Source organism: Rhinatrema bivittatum, unplaced genomic scaffold, assembly GCF_901001135.1.
Source record: "Rhinatrema bivittatum unplaced genomic scaffold, aRhiBiv1.1, whole genome shotgun sequence".
NCBI lineage: Eukaryota > Metazoa > Chordata > Amphibia > Gymnophiona > Rhinatrematidae > Rhinatrema > Rhinatrema bivittatum.
The window spans coordinates 125504-151955 of record NW_021820281.1 but is presented as its reverse complement, the minus strand read 5'-3'; the positions used below and the strand labels follow the sequence as shown (position 1 = coordinate 151955).

General features: G+C 44.4%; 1 protein-coding gene across 1 annotated transcript; it reads right to left on the bottom strand.

Moving 5' to 3' along the window:
- Nucleotides 1–7509: 7509 nt before the first annotated feature.
- On the bottom strand, nucleotides 7510–8433 carry LOC115081334 (olfactory receptor 5B12-like). The gene has a single exon (XM_029585817.1). The coding sequence runs from the start codon at nucleotides 8431–8433 to the stop codon at nucleotides 7510–7512; it is 924 nt and encodes a 307-aa protein (XP_029441677.1).
- Between the last annotated feature and the right edge of the window lie 18019 nt (nucleotides 8434–26452).

The window sequence follows — 26452 nt, the reverse complement described above, 5'->3', positions numbered from 1 at the left end:
TCACCTGCAGTCTCTCACCTCCTGCCACCCTTTTTCTCTGTAGTCTCTCTCCCTTACTTTTATCTGCCTCCCCCTGTAGTCTCTTTCTTGCACCCATCTCGTCCCCTATAATCTTTGTCTTCAACTTTTTCTCCCTGAAGTCTCTTCCTCCCATCTTTTCATCTTAATTTCTGACCAGTTTCTCTCCTGACCTCCGCCCTTCTCCTAAAGTCTCTTTTCCCTTCATCTTTCTTCTCTAGTCCCTTTTTGCTCCATCTCTTCCCCTGCATCATTCTTCCTCGTATGTTTCTCTCCCTGCTGCAGCCCTCTCTTCTCTTTGCTTCCCTTCACGTACAGTCTCTTGTACTACCATCTCTCACTGGCACAGCAGGGTCTCATGGTCTTTCTCCCCATCCTTGCACAGCTCATCATGCATGTCTCTCCTTATGCAGCCCTCTCTTCTCTTTGCTTCCCTTCACGTACAGTCTCTTGTACTACCATCTCTCACTGGCACAGCAGGGTCTCATGGTCTTTCTCCCCATCCTTGCACAGCTCATCATGCATGTCTCTCCCTGCTGCAGCCCTCTCTTCTCTTTGCTTCCCTTCATGTACAGTCTCTTGTACTACCATCTCTCACTGTCACAGCAGGGTCTCATGGTCTTTCTCCTCACCCTTGCACAGCTCATCATGCACGTCTCTCCTTGTGCATCCCTCTCTTCTCTTTGCTTCCCTTCACGTACAGTCTCTTGTACTACCATCTCTCACTGGCACAGCAGGGTCTCATGGTCTTTCTCCCCATCCTTGCACAGCTCATCATGCACGTCTCTCCTTGTGCAGCCTCTTTACCTTCCAACCCAAGTTGGACCAGCAGTAGCTGTCCTAAGCATCTCCCCTAGCTTTACTCAAAGATGAATTAAAATTCAGTAATTTCCAGCTTGGAAACTCCCACAGTGCTTCTCAGAGCAGGGGCGTATCAAAAGTAGAAAGGAATGAGTCTTAGCACATCTAATGGACAAGGAAAATTGATCAGTGTATCTTCTGTGCTCCAGTCTCTTCTCTTGCTATCTTCTCATTCTTGAGGCTGCCTGGTGATGGTTGCACTGGCTTCTCCATGAATAGTCTGGTACCAGGTCCTTATCTCACCATCCTCCTTATCCTGCATCCTCTTCTCACTCTCTTTAGCTGACTACCATCTGCATTTCAGTTTGTCTGGATACACTGAAGCTAGTATATGTGGGGGAAGAGGGGAAGGGGCATCAAACACTGTAGAGTACTGAGAGAGCAGGGGATGACCACCAATGCACCTGTCTTACAGGAGGCAGAACAGAGCTCTGTATTCAGTCCTGTGAGAGTGGTCAGTTGCAGCCCAAAAGCTGTAACTGGACACTCTCACAATGATTCAAGCCCCCTTATTACTGCTTCTGCTATGTAATATGTGCACTCTGGGTCCCCTTCCAGAGCTCAACAACCTGCACCGCCAGGTTTCACAGCTCAGTAGGCTGACTTCTCCTCAAGAGGTGGACCAGCTCAGTGCTCCACCAGCAGCTTCTGCTGCTCCTCATCCCACTCCCCTACTCCCTCCAAGCTTTCTATTCTCCTTCCCCCCTAATTCCCAAACAACCTGCACTGCCGGGTTTCATAGTTCAGTAGGCTGACTTCTCCTCAAGAGGTGGACCAGCTTGGTGCTCCACCAGCAGCTTATGCTGCTCCTCACCATACTCTCCTACTCCCTCCAAACGTTCTATTCCCCTTCCCCCCTAATCCCTCAGAACTTACAATTCTGAATGAGCCAACCATCCCAGCAGTGTTCTCCTCAACTTCTGCCTCACACGTATCCCAGGTACTCTCTCTCACCAAACATCTGTGCATGCAGTTAGTGATCTGAAACATTGAACATTTTAGTTCTCCTTCCAGTTTACAAATACTTCCATACTGTCCAGAAAAAATTCATACAACTAAATTGAATCTGATGAGATAACACAACTCATCCAGGGGTATCTCCTTTGACTAATGTGTGCCTTCTAAGACCCAGAGATCGTAATCCTCCTTCACAACCCCTTAATTTTGCTGCATCCTCTGTGGTTTATCTTCCTCAGGTCCCTGTTAGGCCCAGGAGAGATTTCATGTATTGAGCCTCTTTTGGAAGTAACAGAGGGGGGAATGCCATCATCTCCTATTTTGGACAGAGAAGTTAAACTATGGCACCTGCTAGTTCCTTGTCACGATCAATATCTGTGATTCTGCCTCCTGTTGTATTTTCTACCCCTCACAGATGTGCTAATATTTCTTCTCAAATTATTTCCTTAAATGATCTTGTTTCCTCCTTACAATGGGTAGAGGGTATTCTTGAGGGATGTGTGGCTAAACTCTCTTCATTTTCTGCTTATGCTTTTGCTCAAAATGAGCATCATCCATCATTACTGGATAGCCACACTTCCCTGTTAAGTTCCCTCCATAATCAAGTTTCTGAAAGTCAATCTCTTCAAAAGTGTGTTAATCAGATATCATTCTTCTTCACTTGTGCGGATGGAGATGTTCAAAAATTCTATTAGATATAGGAATTTGTGCTTTGTAAATTTTCCAAAAAGCTTGTTTCCCCATATAAAATGGATAAAAGATATTTTTCTGAAAATTTAAAACTTTTACCCCAGAATATGCCTCCAATTCAGAAAGTGTATTTATTCTATTTCCTCTCAGAAACGTATTGTTGCATCTCAAGAAGGAGCGTTAGATGTTCTAACTCCTACCTGCAGATTAGATGTCTCTGCCTTATTAGGAGATTCTCAGGAAGATATTGCCTCAAGGGAAACCTTAATTGTAACTTTTGCATTGGAAATGGACAGAGATCAGACATTGAGATTATTTTTCCATAATAGAACTTCTACTTTTCTGGAAGAGAGAGTAAATGCTTTTTTCTGATTTTACTAAGAAGACTCCGGTTCAGAGGAAATCTTTTCTTCAGTTAAAGCCCCAAGTTCTTGAATGGGGGCTTCTTTCTTTCTCAAAGTTCTCTGTAAATGTATTTTAATTTATCAACCTGCTCAACTAAAAAGATTTCTGGAGGATAATACAAGGGCAGTGTAAGATAATAAGTTAATTTTGGAAGGATTACCAATCATATTATTGAATCTTTCTTACTAATCAGATACCATCTCTCTCCTCATTTCTGAACTATGGTTCAATCATGCCATTTTTGTTGTTGTTGTTGTTGTTGTTTCTTGTTTGAAGCATTGTATTCTTATTACCTGACATGACTGGTACTTTCAAATATCACAAAATCTTTTTTTTTTTTTTTTTTTTAATAAATAATTTAACAAAAGAAGTTGCATGTTACAGGATTACTGGGTTTTCTCCTTACCTGTCCAGCAGCGCTGCCTCCTCTCCTCCACTGTGGATCAGATGAGGGGCACCTTGGTTGTCTTAAATGTTTAAGGACGGGATGTTAAGAGAACATATTCTCTTCATCTGGGAAATTAAAAGTCCCATAGCAATTAAAGGAAAATTTCTCCTCCGTGCCTGAGCTGTCTGGAGAGTTTAGAAGTGATTCATCCATGGGGAGAATCAGTTTTGGGTCTCTCATCTGCTCCATCCCAACTGCAGTAGGGGAAGCTCCTGTTAAGGTCTAGAAAATTTGAGAAAGTTGGATGTGAGCTTTATGTGCACTGGTCCGCATTTGGGGGTCATAACTTCATTTAAACCCCTTCCTCAATTACAAAGACCCCCTTCCTGCCTCTCTCTCTCTCTCTCATGTATTGGACTCAGCTGTCTTCTTTGAAATTTACTCTTCCCTCTGTTGTGCCGGAGGTGGACCCTTGGGCCAAGGCGGGGTTGATGCAACCCGTAGGTAGGGACCTATGAGTCCCCACTGTCGGCAGGCGGAGTGGGCGGATGAACAGAGGCCGCTGGAACTTCACCAATACCAGCCCTCATTCCCTGTGGGTTGAGCCTTTGGGTGCTGGGGCCAGCTGGACTTAAGTGGGCCTCTGTATGTGGTCGATAAGGAGAACAAGATCAACCCAGAGAGAGATGGTACAGTCTTACACTGGACAATGTAGTGACCTAGAGACTCGGGCACCAAAGGAACGGAGGCAGACAGGGGGCGCCTGAGCAAGGGCAGGCCAAAGCCTAAACAGACAAAGTCCAGGAAGTAAGCTGAAGAGGCGTCGAGGAACAGGCTTGAGTCAGGGCTGGCGGCAATCTGGAGGCAGTGGCAAGCAAGGCTGAGGTCTGATCATGAAGTCAAGCGTAGTCAAACGATGCTGAGGTCTGGGTCTGGAGAGAGACAACGACGTAGTCAGGCAAAGCAGAGGTCCGGGCTTGGAGAGAGTCAATGGCATGGTCAGGAAGCAGAGGTCTGGGCTTGGGGAGAGTCAACGGCGTGTTCAGGCAAAGCAAAGTAAAAGTCTGTGTAGGCAATCCGAGGAAAGGTGCAAGGCAGGAATGTAGGAACAAGGAGTCAGGAACCAGGATCAGCGAGGAACAGGAACACAGGAGTGAGACAAATCTCTTAGGAGGCAATGAGTACTCGACCAGCGAGGAGACCTGTTGCAAAGGCAAAGCTAGGGAGCGGAGCCTGCACTTAAATACTGAAGCTCCGCTGACATCATCATCTGGGGCTGCGGCTTGGTTCCCACCGCGGTCCCTACTTAAGCATTGGTGATGCGTGCACGCATGCCCGACATGAAGCAATGGACATTGTGGTTGGACTGGGAATGCCCGGGACTGCAGCTGAGCCAGAGGCACCAGGGGAGGCCCGAGGATGAAGCTGGTGGCCCACCGCTGCCAGAGGCGAGGAACCAGGAGCTGTAGTTACTGCAGAGAGATGAGGGGGCCGTGCCTCGTGTCTGCCGCGGACTGCACGCATAACACCCTCCTTTCCCTCCTGCTGCTGCAGCCCTCACAGTCCCTTCACCACTCTGTACCGTGTCCCTCATGAATCTTGTCTGTCATTATGACCTATTTATTATTTCTATATGTTATACACTTTACTTGCTCTCTTCTCTGGTCTGCACACTGACGACTCTTTATAAATTGTAAAGAATAAAGCAGGACTCACAGTTCCCCTGCAGTGTGGGAGAGGACAGAATTAGTTGTAGAAGACCCAAGAAATAAAGTTGATAGCATGGCACTTGGACATTTAGAGTTACTTTTAACTTCTGACTCCATGTCTGTGCTTAGTAGTGTCCAGGACTATGGTATCTCCCACCAACATTTCTAGGCAGGCAGTAAGAGATCATCAGTGGAAAAATGTTTAGTAAAAAATGTGCCAGTGCTTTATGCAGTAAGTGAATAGCAAGTTCATATATAAGGAAATGTATTAAAAGCAGAAAATAATAGAAAGCCAGATAAATAGAAAGACCATCGAGTCTGACCTTCTTCAAGTTACCAGACTGCAGTTCTTGATGTGATAATGCAGGGGAAGGGGCAGTGTCCACAGTGAGAAAATATTCCTTTTTTACCTCAAATGCAGTGATCAGCTGAAATCCCAGGATCAGCCCTTCCCCAGAGTCTAGGTACCTCACCAGTCCCACCAGTGTCATTTTCCTCCTAAAGCTCATTCCAAATTGATTCATATTAATTTGAAGAGAACCTTCTCAACTCACTGAATCATTTTTTAAGACATGCAAGCCTGAGATATTATTAATTTAATTTATTTATTTAACACTTTTATATACCGACATTCATGATACAGATCATATCATATCGGTTTACAGGGAACAAAGGTATTATAACATTAACCTTGACTAGAAGGAGCATAAAAAGGAGCATATTATAAGACGCCAGCTCTCCTAAAGTCTGATGCCTCAGCTCCAAACAGATGCCAACGTAGGTTTTGGATCTCATAGTTCCTGTATAGTTAATTACTCTTAAAAAAGCGACAAAAGCATTGAGTGACAGGACTGAAGTCACAAATAGTGTCATTCACATGAGTAAGATCACAGTGGGTGGTACCTAACAGGACTGATGTCACATAGACTATCTTACAAGTGTGAACACATATGAGGCTGTACTCACAAGACAGAGATAAAGTTGTGTTCTAACAATGTTTATTTAATTAATTAATTTATTTATTTATTTAAAATCTTTTCTATACCGTCGTTAAGTAGTATACCATTACAATGGTTTACAGTGAGGCACATATATACATCTTTGAAAGCTGTATAAATTAATTCAATCTATAGGAAGTGCCATTAATTTCCAGTGACATAGTTACGTAATAAAGACTATTTGCAAAAGTTAAAGATCTTGTCAATTTCATCGCTTCTCAGTTTTACTTTCATATATATATATAACTCTATCGTAAAGTATGATTTTTTAATAAAACATGCTTATTGATCTTAAAGGTGCTGCATTCTGATGTACTGCTGCCAGAATTCATATTCCACTAACCACTGATCTCTTTGTAAAATACTTGCTTGTAAAGAAACCAATGGAACATTCCTTCCTACCAGTTGTGTTCCAACTGTTCTGTGTTTTAAATCATACAATGCTCCATAATCTCTGCAGCTTTGGCCCAGTGCAGTTCAAAGCACAGAAGGACTGAGGCACACCTAATGGGAAGAAAGGCGTTAATGGTCTCCATGCATGCATAGAAGTGATGTCACATGGGGCTGGATCTCATAATGGTGATGTCATGCTGGGCTGTTTCTCATGTTGAACTGTATTTTACACCGCTTATATCATGCTGGGATGAATCTCATAGTGTGATGTCACATGGGACAGTATCTTACCATAGTGAAGTCATATTAGGCTGTATGTCATAGCTGAGATGTCACATGAGGTTATATATCATAGCGTTGATATCACATCGGGCTATATACACTGTGGTGATATCACAGTGCTGAAAGACTGGCAGTATTGATGCTATAATGGATTGAGTAGAGGACTGAGAATTCTAATGGGAGGGATTGTACTGATCCCAGAGAATGAGATTCAACCCTCAGCAGGGTTCTTATCAAGATTAATGGATCATGAAGGAAAGATCTATCTCTGACTGGAAGAGTTTGTAAATCTGTGAATCTTTTCCGGGTCAGCTCTCTGAGAGTTTTGCAGAGTCAACACCGGAGGACTCTGTTTATTTGCTGTTTTTCTCTGGCTCCTTTGCACTTTCAGCTCAGTCAGGACCAGGATTGAGTCTTCATTCCCAACTATGCAAGGAATATTTTTCCCTTTGTTATAAGGTCTCCCTTCCTCCCCAGTGAGCTTAGTCAGGTCATTGAGGTGACAATCCTGGACCTATGACCATGTACTGAGGCTCTTCCAGAACCCTGCAATCATGAGTGGCAGATCCAGCCACTGGGTGTCACCCTCAAATGATGATCACAACTCTCTCTCCCCCCAGGAGGCTGTGCAAGATTATTCTGCCACATCTACAACCCCGACTGAGCTGGGGAGTAAAAAGCCCAACCCAAGCATCAAACCAGAGAATTTACTTTTGTGTTTTAAAGGGAGAATCATCTTGAACCCTACTAGAAACATAAATATCCTACATATGATAACCTTCTTCTCTTAATCACCTGCTTCCATAATCTATTTTCCCATGACTCTCCTCAATGCGTTTTTTACCTCCTGGTTCCTCAGACTGTAAATGATGGGGTTCAGCATGGGGGTGACAGCTGTATAGAGCATAGATAAGATTTTACCCTGCTCCTGGGAGTAAGTTGAAGTGGGTCTCATGTACATAAAAAACTGAGAAAAATAATAAATGCAGACTACGGTGAGATGTGAGGAGCAGGTGGAGAAGGCTTTATGCTTCCCCTCTGCAGAGCGGATCCTCAGGATGGCTGAGACGATGTAGGTATAAGATACAAGAGTCACGGAGAAAGCAGGTACTCCCATCATTGCAGCTAAAACAAACACTAAGCTTTGTGTGTGGGCTGTGTCAGTGCAGGAAAGCTTTAACAGTGGTATGAGGTCACAGAAGAAATGATTGACCACATTAGAAGCACAGAATGAAAGGCGGGTGACAGAAGCTATGATCATTTCAGATGGTAGAAAGCCGATGATCCAGAAAGCAGCAGCCAGCAGGACACAGACTCTGTGATTCATAATGAGGGAATAGCGCAAGGGGTTGCAGACTGCAGCATAGCGGTCATAAGCCATGGCAGCAAGGAGGAGATCTTCAGTGCCAGCAAAGGCTATGAAGAAATAGAACTGCGCAATGCACTCAGCATAAGAAATGGTCTTATCCCCTGAGAGGAAGATCCTCAGCAGTTTTGGGATGATGGTGCATGTGCAGCCGATGTCTGTAAGAGAAAGGTTACTGAGGAAGAAGTACATGGGGGTGTGCAGGCGGGGGTCAGTACAGGTCACTGTGATAATCACAAGGTTCCCCAGCAGGGTGATCAGGTAGATGAGCAGGAAGACCAGGAAAAGGGGAATCTGCATCTTTGGATTATCTGAAAGTCCCAGAATAATGAATTCTGTCACCATCGTTATATTTTCTAGATCCATTGGGACAATCACACTGTTATTTATTTCATTTAAGAACTTCTGAACATTTCTATCCCTGTTGGTATGATAAACTTGCTTCAAGCAGTGAAGACCAGAACTCACACAATAAACATAAAACATGGACATACAATAAGCATACAAAATAAACAAGATCACTTAAAATAAAACCAAAATATAAAACCTATTATAACAAGTTAACAGTCATAAAAACACTCTACCCAAATGTCTGTTGAAATAAAGACATTTTAACACTTTTCCTGAAGGCAAGGTAATCCCCTTCCAATCACAAATCTAGCAAAAGAGGGTTCTACAGAATAGGTCCTGGCACTAAAAACAGTCCTGGAGCTGCAATAAGAAATTGGAAATGACAAATATATTAACTGCAGATGTCATTGAGTTTTACAGATGCTGCAGTGGAAGTCGCTGATCTGCACCTCATCAGGTGTCACTTACAACTCATTGGCAAAGTGTTGCATGTTCATTGCACTGGAGGAGATTTACAGCCAAGGGTTTTCTGTTAGCAATTGTTCTCATCCTATTCTGTGTCTGAAAGAAAAGAGGTTTTAAAATTAGGTCTACAAGTCAGTGACAAGTCAGGGATTAGAGCTGAGGCACAGGGAGATTAAATGACTTTCCCAATGTTGAGATTGTGGATCCTTGGATCGGGACGAGGGCTGGTAGTTCCACTGAGGGAAGGCCCCCCTAATGGTCCTCCTCACTGGCTGGAGCTTCACCTATACCAGCCCTCGTTCCCCTCAGGTTGAGCCCTTGGGTGCTGGGGCTAGCAGGACTTAGGTGTGGGTCACCTTGATGAGGACTGGAATGGCAGCAGGCAAAGACAAAGTCAGGAGTCCAGGTCATGGCTGGCAGCAGAGGTGCAGAATGAGAGTCCAATCCAAAAATCTGGGGCAGGCGGCATTCGGGCAAGACAAGGAACCAGGCCAAGTGTCAAGATGGGCAGCAGACGAGCAGAGATGAGGAGACAAGCCAAAGTCAAGCCGAGGAGGGAAGCACGGGAACTGGAGAATGAGGAGAGGAACGGAGTCAGAAACAGTACAGGCTGGAATGCAGGGAACAGGAAACACCAGAAAAGGACTCAGGAACCACAGACAGGAACAGGAACAAGAACAGGACCAGGATCAGGATCAGAGGACATCAGGATCAGCAACTAGCACTCCGAGGAGGTGACCTGTTACCAAGGCAACGATCTGGGGACTGAGGCAGGGTTTAAATACCCCCTCAGTCCTGACGTCATCCACCGGGGCTGGGTCGAACTTTCCCGCTGTGGCCTTTTTAAGAGGTGGGATCTTCTGCCCATGCGTGTCTAGGGGGAGCCCCGCTGGGAGGAGAACAGCGGTGTTCAGAGCCGCATGGGAGGAGCAACCATGCCGTGTTAGAAGAGGTAGAGGGACCGGCCGTGGCCTGCCACAACCAGGAACCACAACACCCATGGTCTCACAGAGTCACTGATACAGCCAGTGATTAGAACCGGTAGGCAGAAATGAATGAATGGTAGGGTGATAACATTTTTGCAAATTAAGGCAACAGATAATCCATTTTGTTAAAAATGGGAATTTGACTTCAGAGTTAAATGGCTGCTCATAGCTGTAAATGTTAACTGTTATCTTTACAACTGAAAGTATTCTGAGTGACAATAAAACATTTTTAAAAAATGAACTCAAGCAGACAGAGAAGAAGTGCCTCCCCCAACATCAAACAACCTAAGGCAGAGCTGGGGATTAGAGTTCGGAATTTCTTTTGGTTCCTAGTCCCCAGCTCTTACACCAGAGCTCTCTTTAAATTAGATTTATGTATTTATTTATTTTTTGCTTATTTATTTATTTAAAATCTTTTCTGTTCAGTTAATTTACCATCACAACTGTTTACAAAAAGGCACAAAAATATTAATAGAAATTGTTTAAAATAGATAACACATTATAGACGTGCCAACAATCGGGTCTATCCTGTAAAGTGCGGCCGCGTTTACCCTGCTCCTAAGCCGCTTTTTACTCACTTTCCGGCCGCGTTAGCCCTTCCTGCGATCCCGAATCCCCTTTAACCTACTCCTACCGCGTCCTAAATTCCCCGGGCAACCCCTTCCGCACGCGGCATGCATATTGCATGCAAACGAGCGAATTAGCTATTCCCTAGCATCCCGTAACCCGCGCCCCGACTATCGCTATCTTTCCCTGCCGTTTTGTCGTGCGTTTAACCTGCAAACTTACCGCCTACCCTGACCCCTGCGGTAGAGGCAGGGGTAAGGGTAGGTGGCAAGCTTTCCCCCAGCCCCCGCTCACCTGCCCCGGCCATGATCATGGGTGCCGGTCTCCGTGGCAGCCCCAGTCCTCTCCCCTGCTCCCAAAGCCAAAAAAAAAAGCGAAAAAAACGTTGCAGCCCCCCTCCGATGTCTGGACTGGGGCTGCCACGGAGACTGCAACGGTGAAGCAACGGCGAAGCAAAAAAAAAAACCAAAAGCAAAAAGTAAGTCGCTTCGCCGCTTCACTCTTCCCTCCTCCCGGAGCAGGGCGCGAAAAGGAGCCTCCCTGCTCCGGGAGGAGGGAAGCGGCGAAGCGACTTACTTCTTGCTTTTGGTTTTTGTTTTTTTTGCTTCGCCGCTGTCAGTGTTTGCCCTCCTCCTGGAGCAGGGCGCGAAAAGCAGCCTTGCTCCGGGAGGAGGAGAGACACCAGGAGGAGGAGAGACACTGCGGCGAAGCAAAAAAAAACCAAAAGCAATTTTGGGTTTTTTTTTCCAAAAGCGACAATTTGGGTTTTTTTCCAAAAGCGACTTACTTTTGGGATCTGTCAAGATCCCAAAGGTAAGTCGCTTTTGGACGCCTGTACAACTTACTTTTTTGAAGCCATCAGCAGGAACACGATCGTAGCTCCTCCTGACGAAGACAAAGATGGCTGCCTGCACGGGGAAAGCGTGCAATTGGCCGCTGAAGACGTGACATCATGACGTTTGGCGTCACGGGATGTGACGCCACGTCTTGAGCGGCCAACCCCGATCGGACCTCCCGCTGCGCGACTGAGTGTCTCTTCTTATCCGGTTAATTTCAGCTGAATAAAAGTACTTACTTTTTTTGCAGCCGTCCGTCCATCTGGAATAAGGTATCGTGCCTCCCGGGGAAAGATGGATGCCAGCACGGGGGAAAGCGGCCCCTGTGCATGCGATTGGCCGCTCAACACGTGACATCAAACGTCATGACGTCACGTCTTGAGCGGCCAATCGCATGCACAGGGGCCGCTTTCCCCCGTGCTGGCATCCATCTTTCCCCGGGAGGCACAATACCTTATTCCAGATGGCCGGACGGCTGCAAAAAAAGTAAGTACTTTTATTCAGCTGAAATTAACCGGATAAGAAGAGACACTCAGTCGCACAGTGGGAGGCAGGAGGTCCGATCGGGGTTGCAGAAAGTAAGTTGCTTTGCCGCTGTCATCTTCTCCCCTCCTCCCGGAGCAGGGCGCGAAAAGCAGCCTTGCTCCGGGAGGAGGGAAGAAGAGACTGACAGTGAAGCGGCGAAGCGACTTACCTTTTGCTTTTAACTTTTTTTTGCTTCGGGAGGAGGGGAGAGGTATCTGTCATTTCAAATGACATTTGAAATGACAGATACCAGCGTGGCGTGAAGCCTTAGGCCCGCGCACCCAGGATACTGTATATGCGCTCTATCCAGTAAAATGGGTTGCGCGGGCCTAAGGCTTCACGGACGTGGTTTACATTTAAATAAAATTAGTGTTCAGGATCGAGCGGTAGGTGAGCTGCACTGTGCGGGCGGTAACCGCGGGTGCTGCAGGCACTAAGGCAGCTCTTCCTACCGCTCGGTACTGGATAGACCTGAATGAGTGGTAAGAGAGTTCTTTTAGTATAAAACTATTTGTTGAGTTTTGTTTTCATGTGGTTGAAAAGTTTCTTTTTTTGTTCATATATAATGTTAACAATCTAAGGTGTATTTAATGGGTGGAAAGAAAAAGAAAACTAAAAAAAACCCGATATACTCGGTGCTGAGTTACGATCTTATTTGCTTTCTTCATTCTCTTTATAAAAAGCCTGTTTAAAAAGCCACGTTTTTAGGCTTCCTTTGAAAGGTTTGAAGTTTCTCTGCAGTCTTATCTCCAAGGCATTGAATTCCACAATGTGGGTCCTGCCAGAGATAGAGCTCGCTCCCTTACTTGTGTGAGTCGTGCTGACTTAACAGATGGAATAGTCAGTAGTGCCTTATTAGCCGATCTCAGATTTCTGTGTGGGACATGTATAAGGTATTATATTGAGATATTCTGCTTCTTACTTTCAGCTTAATCCCTTTTATCAATGTCCTTTCAGACAGTCTCCGCCCTACCCTCTGATACATCAGATCCCTGTGGCTCATCTTGGTTGCAGGTAGGAGAATCAGTCATAATAAACTCTCCGTGGAAAAAAAAATATTTAAAGGAAAAAGAACAGGATCTGAGGGACACTTGCAGCTGATCCAGACTGGCCACCTTCATCAACAGGATTCTGGGTTCTCGGACCTTTGCTCAGCCCACCATGTTCTTGTCTTCCTTGTTCTTTGCTAAGAGGGTCTGATACCAGTGGGGGCTTCTGAATAAATCTCTAAATTGTACTAAGGGTCACTGACCTATGCATCTACCAAGAGAAGAAGTGCAACGGCGCCCGGACTGTGATTTCTGCACTATGATGTGCACCAGAAAATCCAACTAACCCTCTTCCACTCTAATAGATTCTTCTTCCTGGTTCTCCATCTTTAGCAGCTCTGAGTGGTGCAGAACAACATAAAACAATCCTTACTCTCTCCTGCTTCCCTCCCATCTTTCCCTCTGCAGCTTCTCTTACCACCTTCAGGACTGCTTCTGGTCCTCTTCCTCCATCCCCTCCCTGTGTCTCTGTGCCCCCTCTGTCCTTCCCTCTCCTGAATCCTTGTGCCCTCATTTCAATCACAAATGGAATATTTTACAGTGAATGCTTTGTGGAGCCGTCACTGCTGTGCCAGAAGTGTGCAATGCAGCAGGGAGGCAAATTGTGCGGCAGAACTATTAAATCAATGCTTATTCCCCTAACATTCAGTGACTGACGCTGTAACCTCCCCTCTCTGTTCTCTTTCACTGTTCTGTCTCTTTCCTTCATTCTTCTCTCATGAAACTTTTCTGCTCTCATGTTACTCTTTCCTCTCATTTATTCCTCCATTATCTTTTCCATCTCTTTTTCCTCAAACCAATTCCTTTTTTCCCCCTCTCCACGGCAATCCTTCCTCTTTCCCCGCATGATCCCTTTTCCTCTCTCCTTTTTTCTTCCCATGTCTCTGCAATCTTTTTTCTCTCTCCCTCCTCATAACCTTCTCTGTTTCCTCTCCCCTGCATCTCTCCCTCCTGCCACCCTTTTCTCTGTGGTCTCTCCATGTGGTCCTTCCTTCCCTGCAGTTTCTCTCTTGCTTTCAACTCATCCCCTGCAACCTCTCTCCCTCCATCTTCTTCTCCCTGAAGTCTCTTCCTCTCATCTTCTCATCTTACTTTCTGAACCAGTTTTCTCCCCTAGTCCCTCTTTCCTTTATCTCTCCCCTTCATCATTCTTCCATGTGTTTAATTCCTGTGCAGCCTCTTTATCTTCCAACCCAAGGTGGAACCGCAGTAGCTGTCCTGACTCCTGATATCCTCTCCTGGCTTTGCTCATAGATGGATTAAAATTCAGCAGTACAGGAGTTTCAAAAGTGGAAAAGACCAAATCTTAGCACATCTACTGTACCAGAAACATTACTGAGCGTGTCTTCTGTGCTCCAGCCTCTTCACTTGCTATCCTCTCCTTCTTGAGATTGCTGGGGTGGGGGTAAAGGGTGTCCTGGCCCTGCGCTGCACTGACTCCTCCATGGGACATCCTGATAGCAGGTCCTTATCTCACTTCCTCTCTATCCTGGATCCTCTCTTTGTTCTCACTGGCTGATCCTGGCCCTGGGCTGCACTGACTCCTCCATGGGACATCCTGATAGCAGGTCCTTATCTCACTTCCCTCCCTATCCTGGATCCTCTCTTTGTTCTCACTGGCTGATCCTGGCCCTGGGCTGCACTGACTCCTCCATGGGACATCCTGATAGCAGGTCCTTATCTCACTTCCCTCCCTATCCTGGATCCTCTCTTTGTTCTCACTGGCTGATCCTGGCCCTGGGCTGCACTGACTCCTCCATGGGACATCCTGATAGCAGGTCCTTATCTCACTTCCTCCCTATCCTGAATCCTCTCTTTGTTCTCACTGGCTGATCCTGGCCCTGGGCTGCACTGACTCCTCCATGGGACATCCTGATAGCAGGTCCTTATCTCACTTCCTCCCTATCCTGGATCCTCTCTTTGTTCTCACTGGCTGATCCTGGCCCTGGGCTGCACTGACTCCTCCATGGGACATCCTGATAGCAGGTCCTTATCTCACTTCCTCCCTATCCTGGATCCTCTCTTTGTTCTCACTGGCTGATCCTGGCCCTGGGCTGCACTGACTCCTCCATGGGACATCCTGATAGCAGGTCCTTATCTCACTTCCCTCCCTATCCTGTATCCTCTCTTTGTTCTCACTGGCTGATGCTGGCCCTGGGCTGCACTGACTCCTCCATAGGACATCCTGATAGCAGGTCCTTATCTCACTTCCCTCCCTATCCTGGATCCTCTCTTTGTTCTCACTGGCTGACTACCATCTGCATTTCAGGTTGTCTGAATGCACGGATGCTACAAAATGTGGAGGAGAAGGCTGTAGGGGATTGAGAGAGCAGGGGATGACCACCAGCACAGATTCCTTACAGGAGGCAGAGCAGAGGTTTGGATACAATCCTACAGAATGCCTGAGAACTACCACTGGCCACCCTCATCTTGATTCAAGCCCCCTTCTTGCCACTTCTGCTCTCTGTGTAATGTGTGCACTGCTGGGCCACACAGCTCAGTAAGCTGACTCCTCTTCCACGGGTGGATCTACTTAGTGCTCCAGCGTTTCCCTATCTCCCTCTAAGCTTCATATTACGATTTCCCTGCCACCCTCAAAGCTGGCACAGTCTCTCAGCACTCACAGTTCTGAGTGAGCCAACCACCCCAGCCTTGCTCTGTTCACCTCCCACCCTCACACACATCCCAGGTACTCACTCTCTCTCTCTCGCTTTGCCCAACCCAAGTCTGTGCATGCAGTTACAGATCTAAAAATTGGAATATTTTAAAGGAGATTTTAGTCCTCCTTTTAGCTTCCTTACACTTTTGTACTGTTCAGAGAAAATACGTACAGTTGCAACAACAAAATTGTGCCTGATGAGATAATGCAGCTCACAGAAGGCATTAAAGTCACACATTACAGGATTGCTGGGTTTCTCCTTACCTGTCCTGCAGTGCTACCTCCTCTCCTCCACTGTGGATCAGGTGAGGGGCACCTCGGGTATCTTAAATGGTTTATAAATGGGAACTGGGGAAAAATTGTTCTATCTGGGAAATTAAAAAGTCTCACAGACAATTAAGGGAAGTTTTCTCCTCTGTGCCTGAGTTATCTTGAGAGTTTAGAAGTGATTGATCCTGAGGGGGAATACGTTTTGGGACCCTCATTCTGCTCTGCTCCAGCTCTGGTGAGGGAATCTCCTGTTAGTGTTAGAGAAGTTTAGAGAAAGTCTGATCTCACCTTCACTTGCAATGATCAATGGTCAACATTTGGGGTTCATACATTAATTTCCTTTACAAAGCCCTCCCTGCCTGTCTCTCACTCACCAATTCCCATCCCAAGAGCACTTTTCAGCTGCCTTCTCTCTCACCTCCTCCCCTCCAGCTGTTGCAGCCCTCACAGTCCCTTCCCCACTCTGTTCCAAGTCCCTTGTAGATCTTGTCTGTCATATCAAGCCTTCTTGTAAGTTTTGAGCTCTTTAGGGAAGGGTCCTGTCATGTTCTGTACTTGTTTATTATTTATACATTTTATATGGTTTACCTGCTGTCTACTCTGGTCTGCACATTGATGACTCTTTATAAATTGTACAAAGTAAAACCATAATCAAAGTTCCCTAGCAATGAGGGAGAGAATAGAATTTGTTGTAGAAGAGCCAAGAGGGGAGAACACTGTGATATGGCAGGAGATGGGGAGCTCAGAGGACAACCTCAATATAACGGCCACCAGGTATTCATCCTGTCCAGAGATGAATTTATTAAAGGAAAGAGTTTCAATGAGCTCTCTCTGTTTATGTCATCAGTGATATCCCTGGTACACAAAATGGCTCCCTCTGTAATTACTACATTATGGGTTATCGTATCATAGATAATCTTAAAGACAGTGTAAGGAGTCCCCTGAACAAAGGACGTATTTGTGAAGTGGCAGTAGATAGTACAGTCCATTTATAAGTGCCCCCCTTTGGAAGGTTGCCTGAATGGTTTGTCCTTGCATTAATGTAACCCCTTTTTGGGATTGTTGATTCTCTGAGGGGACACAATCTTATTTATAACCTTTGCAGCTGCACTGGCAAGCTGACTCCATCCCAAGTTTGACTCTTTATCCCTGAAGAGGGATAACTTTTATGGGGGAAGACTCTCCTATGGCGCAGACATTGGCATGTGATCCTGTATGTGTTTTGTTTGCTGTGGCAAAACACATCCCCAGGAGGGAGATGCTGTGAAAGAACAGGCAGGATCAGGAACTGGGTATTAAATAATAATGTACTGATTTGTTATGGCAAATTAATATCCCCATCTTTAAATATGTGTGCAGTTACAAGGTGTTTCCATGCAGTTAAGGAAAGGACACCTGCTTAGGTTGAGACACCCTGAGTAAACTGGTTGATCTTCCCATAGTGATATAAAGTGTGTACTAAATGCTCTCCCAGTGGCTTAACTGGGATTCCTAGGTCAGGGGTCCCTTCTAGCACAGCAAAAATACTACCTGATAGTCCATCATCTTTCTGAACACCCAGCCCTGTATCCTGGTCCCATATTGCTTGAAATTCGGATGGGGTCTCCTTGATCTTACTTCTCTCTTTATAGTTGTTCTGCATTGGTGACTCCTTGGGAGAAAGGTCTGAGAGTGGGAACTTGCTGACCCAGCCAAGTTCCTAATGAGGAGGGATGGCCAAAAAAACCTCTTCACAACAAAAAAGATAAACTTTTTTCTACAAAAACTTTGCTAAACTGCCACATTCATGGGATTATGGACTCACTGTTCTTCAGCCTCTGCACTCTGAATCCAGCCAGCGAGGAAGATCTTCATCAAAGGAAGAGAGTGAAATACAGTCCCTTCTGTGCTAGAGTTCTTCCAGCCTTCACTCATCTCGCACAGCTTGTCTCATTCATGGGGAGAATGGGCTCACTGGTCTTCAGTCAAGGAGTGCAAGTTCTCAAACTATTCAGGCCAAAAAGATATCCGTACTGCAACTGAATACCTAGGAACCACTGGCAGGTTGTGAACAGCGAATTTCACCTCCAAAAAAGGACACTGATGAGGCAGGGAGCATTCACCAGGGAGGGAAAAAACTACATCTTGTCTCTCTGGTGTCTGCTTTGCACTCACTCTAGCCACATCCACCCTTAGCCACAAAATGGCAGGTTATAAAGGGCCTGAGTAACCAATTCCAGCTCTTCTAGGTAGGAGGAGGGCAAGAGGGGATGGATAGCTTCAGATGTTTGAGAAAAGTGAAATGGAGTTTAAGCATATAGTGACAGACTGGAGAGTTTGGTAACATTCATGTGTGGAAACCCCTTGAGTTTCCAAGAGAGTTTGGTGGTAAGGGGTTGTGTGCTGAGAGGAAGCTGTTATTTCTCTTCCCCTGCAGTGAGCATCTGAAGGAGAATACAGACTGCACAGAAAACTGTTATGTGCTATAGCTGTAGGCAAAAGGAAGGGGCTTGTAAGCTCTCTCTTGAATTTTGAAGAGGAAAGGAATGAAAGGTTAAGGCAACCTTTCTATTCCTATTTATTCTTGGAGTGCTAAGCTTGTGTATCATGGTCCAGCAAGCTGAAATCTGGGATCACCCCCACAGAAGTAGCACAGAACGTTAAAGCAGGACTAGGACTGGCCTTCAGCCTAGTCAGCTCCCTACTATGCTGTTTGAGCCCTTGGGTTCTGGGGGCCAGTAGAAGTTTCCTCCTGGAGAACATTATAGTTAATGATGGATTCAGGCACAGATTTGAAGCTGAATGCAAGCAGGGCTGAAAACATAAGAAAGAAAAGAACATGCCATACTGGGTCAGACCAAGGGTCCATCAAGCCCAGCATCCTGTTTCCAACAGAGGCCAAACCAGGCCACAAGTACATGGCAAGTACCCAAACACTAAGTAGAACCCAATTAGGGATGTGAATCGTTTTTTGACGATTTAAAAAAATCGTCAGATATTTTTTAAATCGTCAAAAATCGTTAGAGTCGCGATACAATAGAAATTCCCACGATTTATCGTGAAAAATCGTAAATCGGGGGAGGGCGGGAAAACCGGCACACCAAAACAACCCTAAAACCCACCCGACCCTTTAAAACAAATCCCCCACCTTCCCGAACCCCCCCCAAAAATGTTTTAAATTACCTGGTGGTCCAGTGGGGGGGTCCCGGCGCGATCTCCCGCTCTCGGGCCATCGGCTGCGTTAATAAAAATGGCGCCGATAGCCCTTTGCCCTTACAATGTGACAGGGCAAAGGTAGCGCCGGCGCCATTTTGAATATTGGCAATACGGCCCAAGTGCTGGAGATCGCTCCCAGACTCCCGCTGGACCCCCAGGGACTTTTGGCAAGTCTTGTGGGGGTCAGGAAGCCCCCCCCCCAAGCTGGCCAAAAGTCCCTGGGGATCCAGCAGGGTCCGGGAGCGATCTCCTGCACTCGGGCCGTATTGCCAATATTCAAAATGGTGCCGGTGCTACCTTTGCCCTCACTTTGTCACAGGGGCCGACCGTCGGCCGACCGTCGGCCCCTATGACGTAGTGAGGGCAAAGGTAGTGCCGGCACCATTTTGAATACGGGCAATACTACCCGAGTGCAGGAGGTCGCTCCCAGACCCCCGCTGGACTTTTGGCAAGTCTTGTGGGGGTCAGAAGGCCCCCCCCCTAAGCTGGCCAAAAGTCCCTGGGGGTCCAGCGGGGGTCTGGGAGCGATCTCCTGCACTTAGGCCATATTGCCAATATTCAAAATGGCGCCGGCGCTACCTTTGCCCTCACTATGTCACAGGGGCCGACCATCGGCCGACCGTCGGCCCCTATGACATAGTGAGGGCAAAGGTAGCGCCGGCGCCATTTTGAATACTGGCAATACAGCCCGAGTGCAGGGGGTCGCTCTCGGACCCCCGCTGGACTTTTGGCAAGTCTTTTGGGGGTCAGGAGGCCCCCTAAGCTGGCCAAACGTCCTTGGGGGTCCAGCGGGGGTCCGGGAGCGATCTCCTGCACTCAGGCCGTATTGCCAATATTCAAAATGGTGCCGGCACTACCTTTGCCCTGTCAGATGGTAAGGGCAAAGGGCCATCGGCGCCATTTTTATTAACGCAGCCGATGGCCTGAGAGCGGGAGATCGCTCCCCGCGCTCCCGCTGGACCACCAGGTAATTTTAAAACCTTTTTGGGGGGTTTGGGAGGGTGTTTTGATTATCGGATCAGGTGCAGCCGATAATCAGAACTCAAATCGGGCTGGGCGATAAAAATTTTAAGATTTGGATCGGAACCGATCAGATTCCGGTTCCGATTCACATCTCTAGAACCCATGCTACTGATGCTAGTCATAGCAGTGGCTATTTTCTAAGTCAACTTAATTAATAGCAGGTAATGGACTTCTCCTCCAAGAACGTATCCAAACCTATTTTAAACCCAGCTACACTAACTGCACTAACCACATCCTCTTGCAACAAATTCCAGAGTTTAATTGTGCATTGAATGAAAAAGAATTTTCTCTGATTAATTTTAAATGTGCCCAGAAAACAAATTGGAAGCCGATCCAGTTGGCTGTATAGCAGTAAAGATAGCGAAGATCGGTATATGAAAAAAGCCCTTTAATTATTTACCTCTGTATTTTATTTTATTTGGGGTTTTTTTGTACTGAATGCTCATAACATGTCACAAGTTACAACACACATGCATACACTCTTCATTTTGACATTTGAATCATTTATCTAGCCAGTTTTTAATATTGCTTCACGATCAGCATATCTGCATATAGTCGATCTCCACACCATCCACATATGTATTGAATAGGCGTATTTTTTAGTAGGCAAATCAACGGCAACTTCTGTTTCTAATTTTGGCGTGAAATCTTCTACATATCGCGAGATTTTCTATAAAACCCTGCCTGAAGCTTTCCACTGTTTATTTGCAGCAGAACCTCAATGATACACAGCGCAGGTAGGCGATAGAATTTGAGCTTTTGATAATCATTAGACCGTACGCAGATTTCAGCACTCTAAGGGCCTCATTTTCTACAGCATCGCAGGCCTGCGGTACTTTAGAAAAATGCGGTAATGAGGGGCGGGGTGCCAAAATGTGGGGGCGGTCCCGTGCTAGCCGGCAGCGATTGCACCTCTGTGGTGCGATCGCTGCCGGCATCGCGCCCAATAACTACACCATAGAAGGTGTAGTTATTGGGCGCGAAATAGGCAGCGAAAAGGCTCCTTACCTTTTTGCTGTCCACGCTGTCCTCGCAGAGTCAGCCCCGGTGATGCCCTGACTCCTCCTCTTCCGGGGCCAACTCCACCCCGATATAGGTAGCGCAGGTGTTCTACCTTCGCTAGCTATCGCAGGCTCATGCTGTTAGTGCGAGCCTGCGATAGCCTTAGAAAATAAGGCCCTAACTTTGGCTTTTCTTTAAAAAAATTCTGTGTTTTGCGGCTTGCATTCATTGCAACCTCGTAGTCAAACCACTGATGGTGAGTTTTGAGTCGTCAGTGGCAACCAGTTTCCCTTTATATTTTCATGTGTTTTAGTCTCTGTACACAAGCATCGATGGCTACAAATTTTGGGTAGTCAAAACAAAACATTATTCATATTTTATATTCATTTTATAGGTGTTTTTTGACCCCCCCCCTTTTTTTTAAGTTTTTTAAGTTAGATTTAAGTAGGTAAACCGGCTGCAGCGACTGCTTTTATAATTGGCACAAAATGACTTATACATCGCGAGATAACCCTGCCTGACATATCTTAGCTTCAATAATATACATCGCAGGTATGCGATTGGTTTAAAAAAAAAAAATTGATATTCATTGGATATTAGGCAGATTTTAGCACTCTGTTTTTGGAGATTCCCTAAAATTAATTGCACATCTTGATTAGCTGAGTTTGGTTGACACGGCATGCATTCATAGTAATCCTGCAGTCAAACTACTGAAGTTTAGCTTTGAGTCGGCAAAGGTAGCTTACTTTCCTATTTAAGGTCGTGTTTATCTATTTTTTATCTAACAGTTAGTAATTATTGTCTATTCATTTTGGTCTCTGCATATAAGCATCAATGTCCATACTTCTTTTTTATATATAATCACAGACCATCTTATTGGTTTTTATGGCAATTGTAGCTAGCTAGCATTTTTTAATTAAACATAGTTTTATGGCATGCTGTTTTATTTTTTGGCATTTATTTTTTCTGTGGATTTTAGTCTCATTTATCTTATCAGTGTTTTGAGGATACAAATTGAATGAAGCAATCTTCACATCTGGTGCTACATGGCATAACTACATGGTTCTAGGCAGAGATTTGTGCTTGACAAGGTAAACTGGAATATTTCAATAAAGTTTTCACTCACAATGATTGTCTGTCCTCCAAGCATGGATTTTTCACACTCTGTCACTCAATTGCATTTTACAAATAATTTTATTTTATTTTATTTATTTAAAATCTTTTCTATACCGTCGCTAAGTTATATTCCATCACAACGGTTTACATGTAGGCACATAAGTTTAATGTGTAAAAACGTGTACTATAATACATTTTGACAGGTGCCGTTAAAGGTTCGGTAACAATAAATCATTAACTACAAACAAATGTTTAGTGAAGTAGGTCATGACCGAGTGTACCGGGAAGGTAATGTTTGCGGGTAAAATTCACTTATTTATAGTGTTACAATTAAGTTTATAGTGATGCAGAGTTCCTAGACCCCTCTACTGTATGTTTCTAAGTGCTGTGCGTCGCTGCTCTTCTGCCTATTCCTTAATGTTTTCTATTTTCCCGTCTCTTTATAAAATGCTTGCTTAAAAAGCCATGTTTTCAAGCTTTTCCTAAATGTCTTGAGATCTCTTTGTAATCTGATCTCTGTAGGCGTTGTGTTCCAAAGTGTGGGGCCTGCTAGTGATAGGGCCCTTTCTCTTACTTGGGTTAGTCTTACAGTTTTTACTGAAGGAATGGTTAAGAGTGCTTTATTTGCTGATCGAAGGTTTCTGTGAGGGATGTGTACGCGTAGTGCTGCGTTTAGCCAGTCTGATTTTTCATCATGTATTAGCTTATGTATGGTGCATAAGGCTTTGTATTTTATTCTGTGTTCTATGGGTAGCCAATGTAATTCCACTAGAGTTTCAGTTATATGGTCCTTCTTTCTTTTTCCAGTTAGTATTCTGGTTGCTGTGTTTTGTAGTATTTGAAGTGGTCTTAATGTTGTATTTGGGAGACCTAGTAAAAGTGCATTGCTGTAGTCAGTGCTGGAAAAGACTAGTGCCTGAAGTACAGTTCTGAAATGATCTGGTGTTAGTAGCGGTTTTAGCCTTCTGAGTACCATGAGTTTTGCATAGCCTTCTTTTACTTTCAGTGATATGTACTGTTTTAGATTGATTTCAGGGTCCATTATTATACCAAGGTTACATACTTTTTCAGCTAGTTCAATTTTCTGGTTGTCTTTGAGAATTATTGGGGTTTGGCTGATTTCAGTATTTTTCCATTCTAAGTGTAGAAATTCTGTTTTATCAATATTAATTACAAGTTCAATTTGGTTTAGTAGTTGCCTTACAATGTCTATGTACATGTTAGCTAGGTTTAGTGTTTTTTCTAATGTGTGTTCTATGGGTAGGATTAGTTGAATGTCATCTGCATAGATGTAATGTATGTTTCCGAGTCCTGCAAGTAGATGGCATAAGGGCAGCATGTATATGTTAATAGGGTTGCCGACAGGGCTGATCCCTGCGGTACTCCTGTTTTGAGATTGACTTTTTCCGATAAAACATTATTGACCTGAACTTGGAAGAACCTATTCTTTAGATATGAACTGAACCAGTTTAATGTTTTGTTGTGTAATCCTATTTCTTCTAGTCTATTTAGCAGTATTTTATGGTTCATTGTGTTGAAGGCTGCTGCTAAGTCAAGCATTATTAGAATGTAGTGTTTACCGCTATCAAAACCTCTTAGAATGTTATCTGTTAGCGAGAGAAGTAGTGTCTTGGTGCTGTAGTGTTTTCAAAATCTGTGTTGAGATGGGTACAGTATGTTATTGTCATCTAAGTGTTTAGCCAGCTGTTTCTCTACTGTTGTTTTCTATTAGTTTAGCTATTAAGGGAAGATTTTTACTGGGCAGTAGTTGTTTAGGATCAGGTGTTCACTGATTTTTTTTCTTTACGATTGGTTTTATAATTGCTCCTTTCAGTATATCTGGCATTTATTTATTTTATTATTTTTATATACCAACATTCAATCTCAATTGAGATATCACACCGGTTTACATTCAGGTACTGGAGGTATTTCTCTATCCCCAGAGGGCTTACAATCTAAGTTTTTGTACCTGAGGCAATGGAGGGTAAAGTGACTTGCCCAAGGTCACAAGGACTTAAACCATGGTCTCCTGGTTCATAGTCTACTGTTCTAACCACTAGGCTATCCCTCCTCCTCTAATCCTTCTTCTAGGGATAGGTTTATGATTTTAGCTAATGTGTGGGTGACTGTGTTGGCTGATTTCTTAAGTTCAAATGTTGGTATTGAGTCTATTTTGTGTGGGGCTGGGTTAATGTTTTTTAGCATGTGCTCCACTTCCAGCTCGGATATCTCAGTAAATAATGACCATTGTTTGACATCTCTTTTCTGCATTTTTATTTCTTGGTTGGTAGTGGTTGGAAGTTTGTTTCTTAAGTTAGAAGTTTTGTTGCTGAAGAAATTGGTGATTTCATTACATTTTGATTCTGGTAGAGTTTGAGGTGATTCTTGTTTGTCATTGGTTAGGTTTGATACTATTGAGAACTTGGGTTATTGGCAAACTTTTCTATTTTATTGCTGAAGAATTCTTTCTTAACATTGAGAATTAGTTGTTTGTAAAAAGCTAGATGTTTTCTGTATTTGGTTAGGGTGTCAGTTGTTTTGTGTTTTCTCCATCTTTTTTCTATTGATCTGAGAGTCCTTTTTGCAGTTTTTACTTTTTCATTATGCCAGGGGTTGTGTCATATTGCTTCTCTTTTCCGTATTGATTTGATAGGGTTTATTACATCAGCTATTTTTTTGGTTGTGTCTAACCATGTTTTCATGGCGGAACTGCTGTTGCTATAGTCAATATTAGTTCATTTTTCCTATAGTTTGTTGTTTAGTTTTTCCATATTAAAAGGTGGTCGATATTTAAATTCAATGGGTTTATGGTTTAGTTTGATTTGTGGTTTAAGGAATTTTATGTTGGAATGAATAAGGAAGTGGTCTGACCATGGAATTTGTGTGTAGTCAGTGATACAGTGTTCTAAGCAGTTGTGGTTGATGAAGGTGAGATCCAGAGAGTGTCCAGCTTTATGTGTTGGTTTGTTTGTTATTAGAGAGAAACCTAATGCAGTCATAGCGTCAATTAATATTTGGCATGTGTTTGATAAAGGATGGGTGTCCATGTGAAGATTAAAATCTCCTAGTATTATGGTTGGCTTAGAGATGTTTACGTGTGTGGTAAGGAACTCAATTAATGGTGAGATGTTTAATTCAAGGAAGCTTGGTGGGCAGTAGATAAGGCATATTTGTATATTGATAGCATCAAAGATGGCAATTTCATGATTTGGGGGGGGTGTTATTTGTATCGGTTTGCATTTAAAAGTTTTTTCGATAATTAGTAAGAGACCTCCTCCGCGTTTATTTATTCTGGGGACTGAGAACACCTCGTAATTTTTATGTGCTATTTGATTTTTTAGAACTATGTCAGCTTTTTTTTAACCATGATTCAGTTATTGCAACAAAGTTTGGTTTATTGTCATACAGTAAATCCGTGATTATTGGGAATTTTTTTGCGACTGATTGCGCATTAACTAAGATGAATGTTAGCATAAGTAGGATGTGTATTGCAGGATTTTTAGCAGTGACGACAATGAGAATCGGATAAAAGAAAGCCCTTTATTAAAACGCCCGACTCTGGCTGTAAGACTGCTCGTTATGTGGATTTCATATATATTGAATACATTCAATTCCATTGTTGACATTACACAGCAACGCTACGTGAATAAGCGAAAGTCTAATTGCTTTGGAGTGAAATCATCCGCGTTGTAGGATAATCGATATGATATTGACTTTTCCAAGTCCTGCTTGAATGAATTGCCCCTGAGGCAGCTCTGTGCAAAAGAGCGAAACTCGGCCAGAGTCGGGCGTTTTAATAAAGGGCTTTCTTTTATCCGATTCTCATTGTCGTCACTGCTACACAGCTTACTGGATCGGTTTCCGATTTGCAGGATTTTTAGAAATAGGGGCCTTTTTATGTGTATAAGATTATTGTGTGTGGGTTTCTTTGTCATTTTTGTTCTATATATCTAGGAATGTTCTTTAAATAATTGTTTCCATATTTACCTTTGTTTGTGCAGATGGGGATTGGTTGTTTAATTGGTAGTTCATCTCTATTGTCCATGTTGCAGGTTGACAGGTGGATTGTGTATTTGTTCTCAGTTCCTTGGTATCTCAGGGGTGTACGAAGGGGCGTACAAAGGGGCATGACCCTTTGTTGCTCCCCTTCGGTGCATGGCACCTCCATCTCCTCCACAATTTAAGTCCCCCCTCTTGGCATGCATGCCAACGTCAGTGACGTCAGCAGCGTCAGCCAAGGGGGAGGGGCATGTCAGCACTTCTGGGTTCCTCGGGGCGATGCGGACAACGTCTCTAAGGAGAAAAAAAGAAGAAGGCAAAGACAGACAGGGACAGAAAGAA

Bases quoted from the DNA above. Each gene is read 5' to 3' on its own strand.
- LOC115081334 (XM_029585817.1), bottom strand. From the start codon at position 8,433: ATGGATCTAGAAAATATAACGATGGTGACAGAATTCATTATTCTGGGA.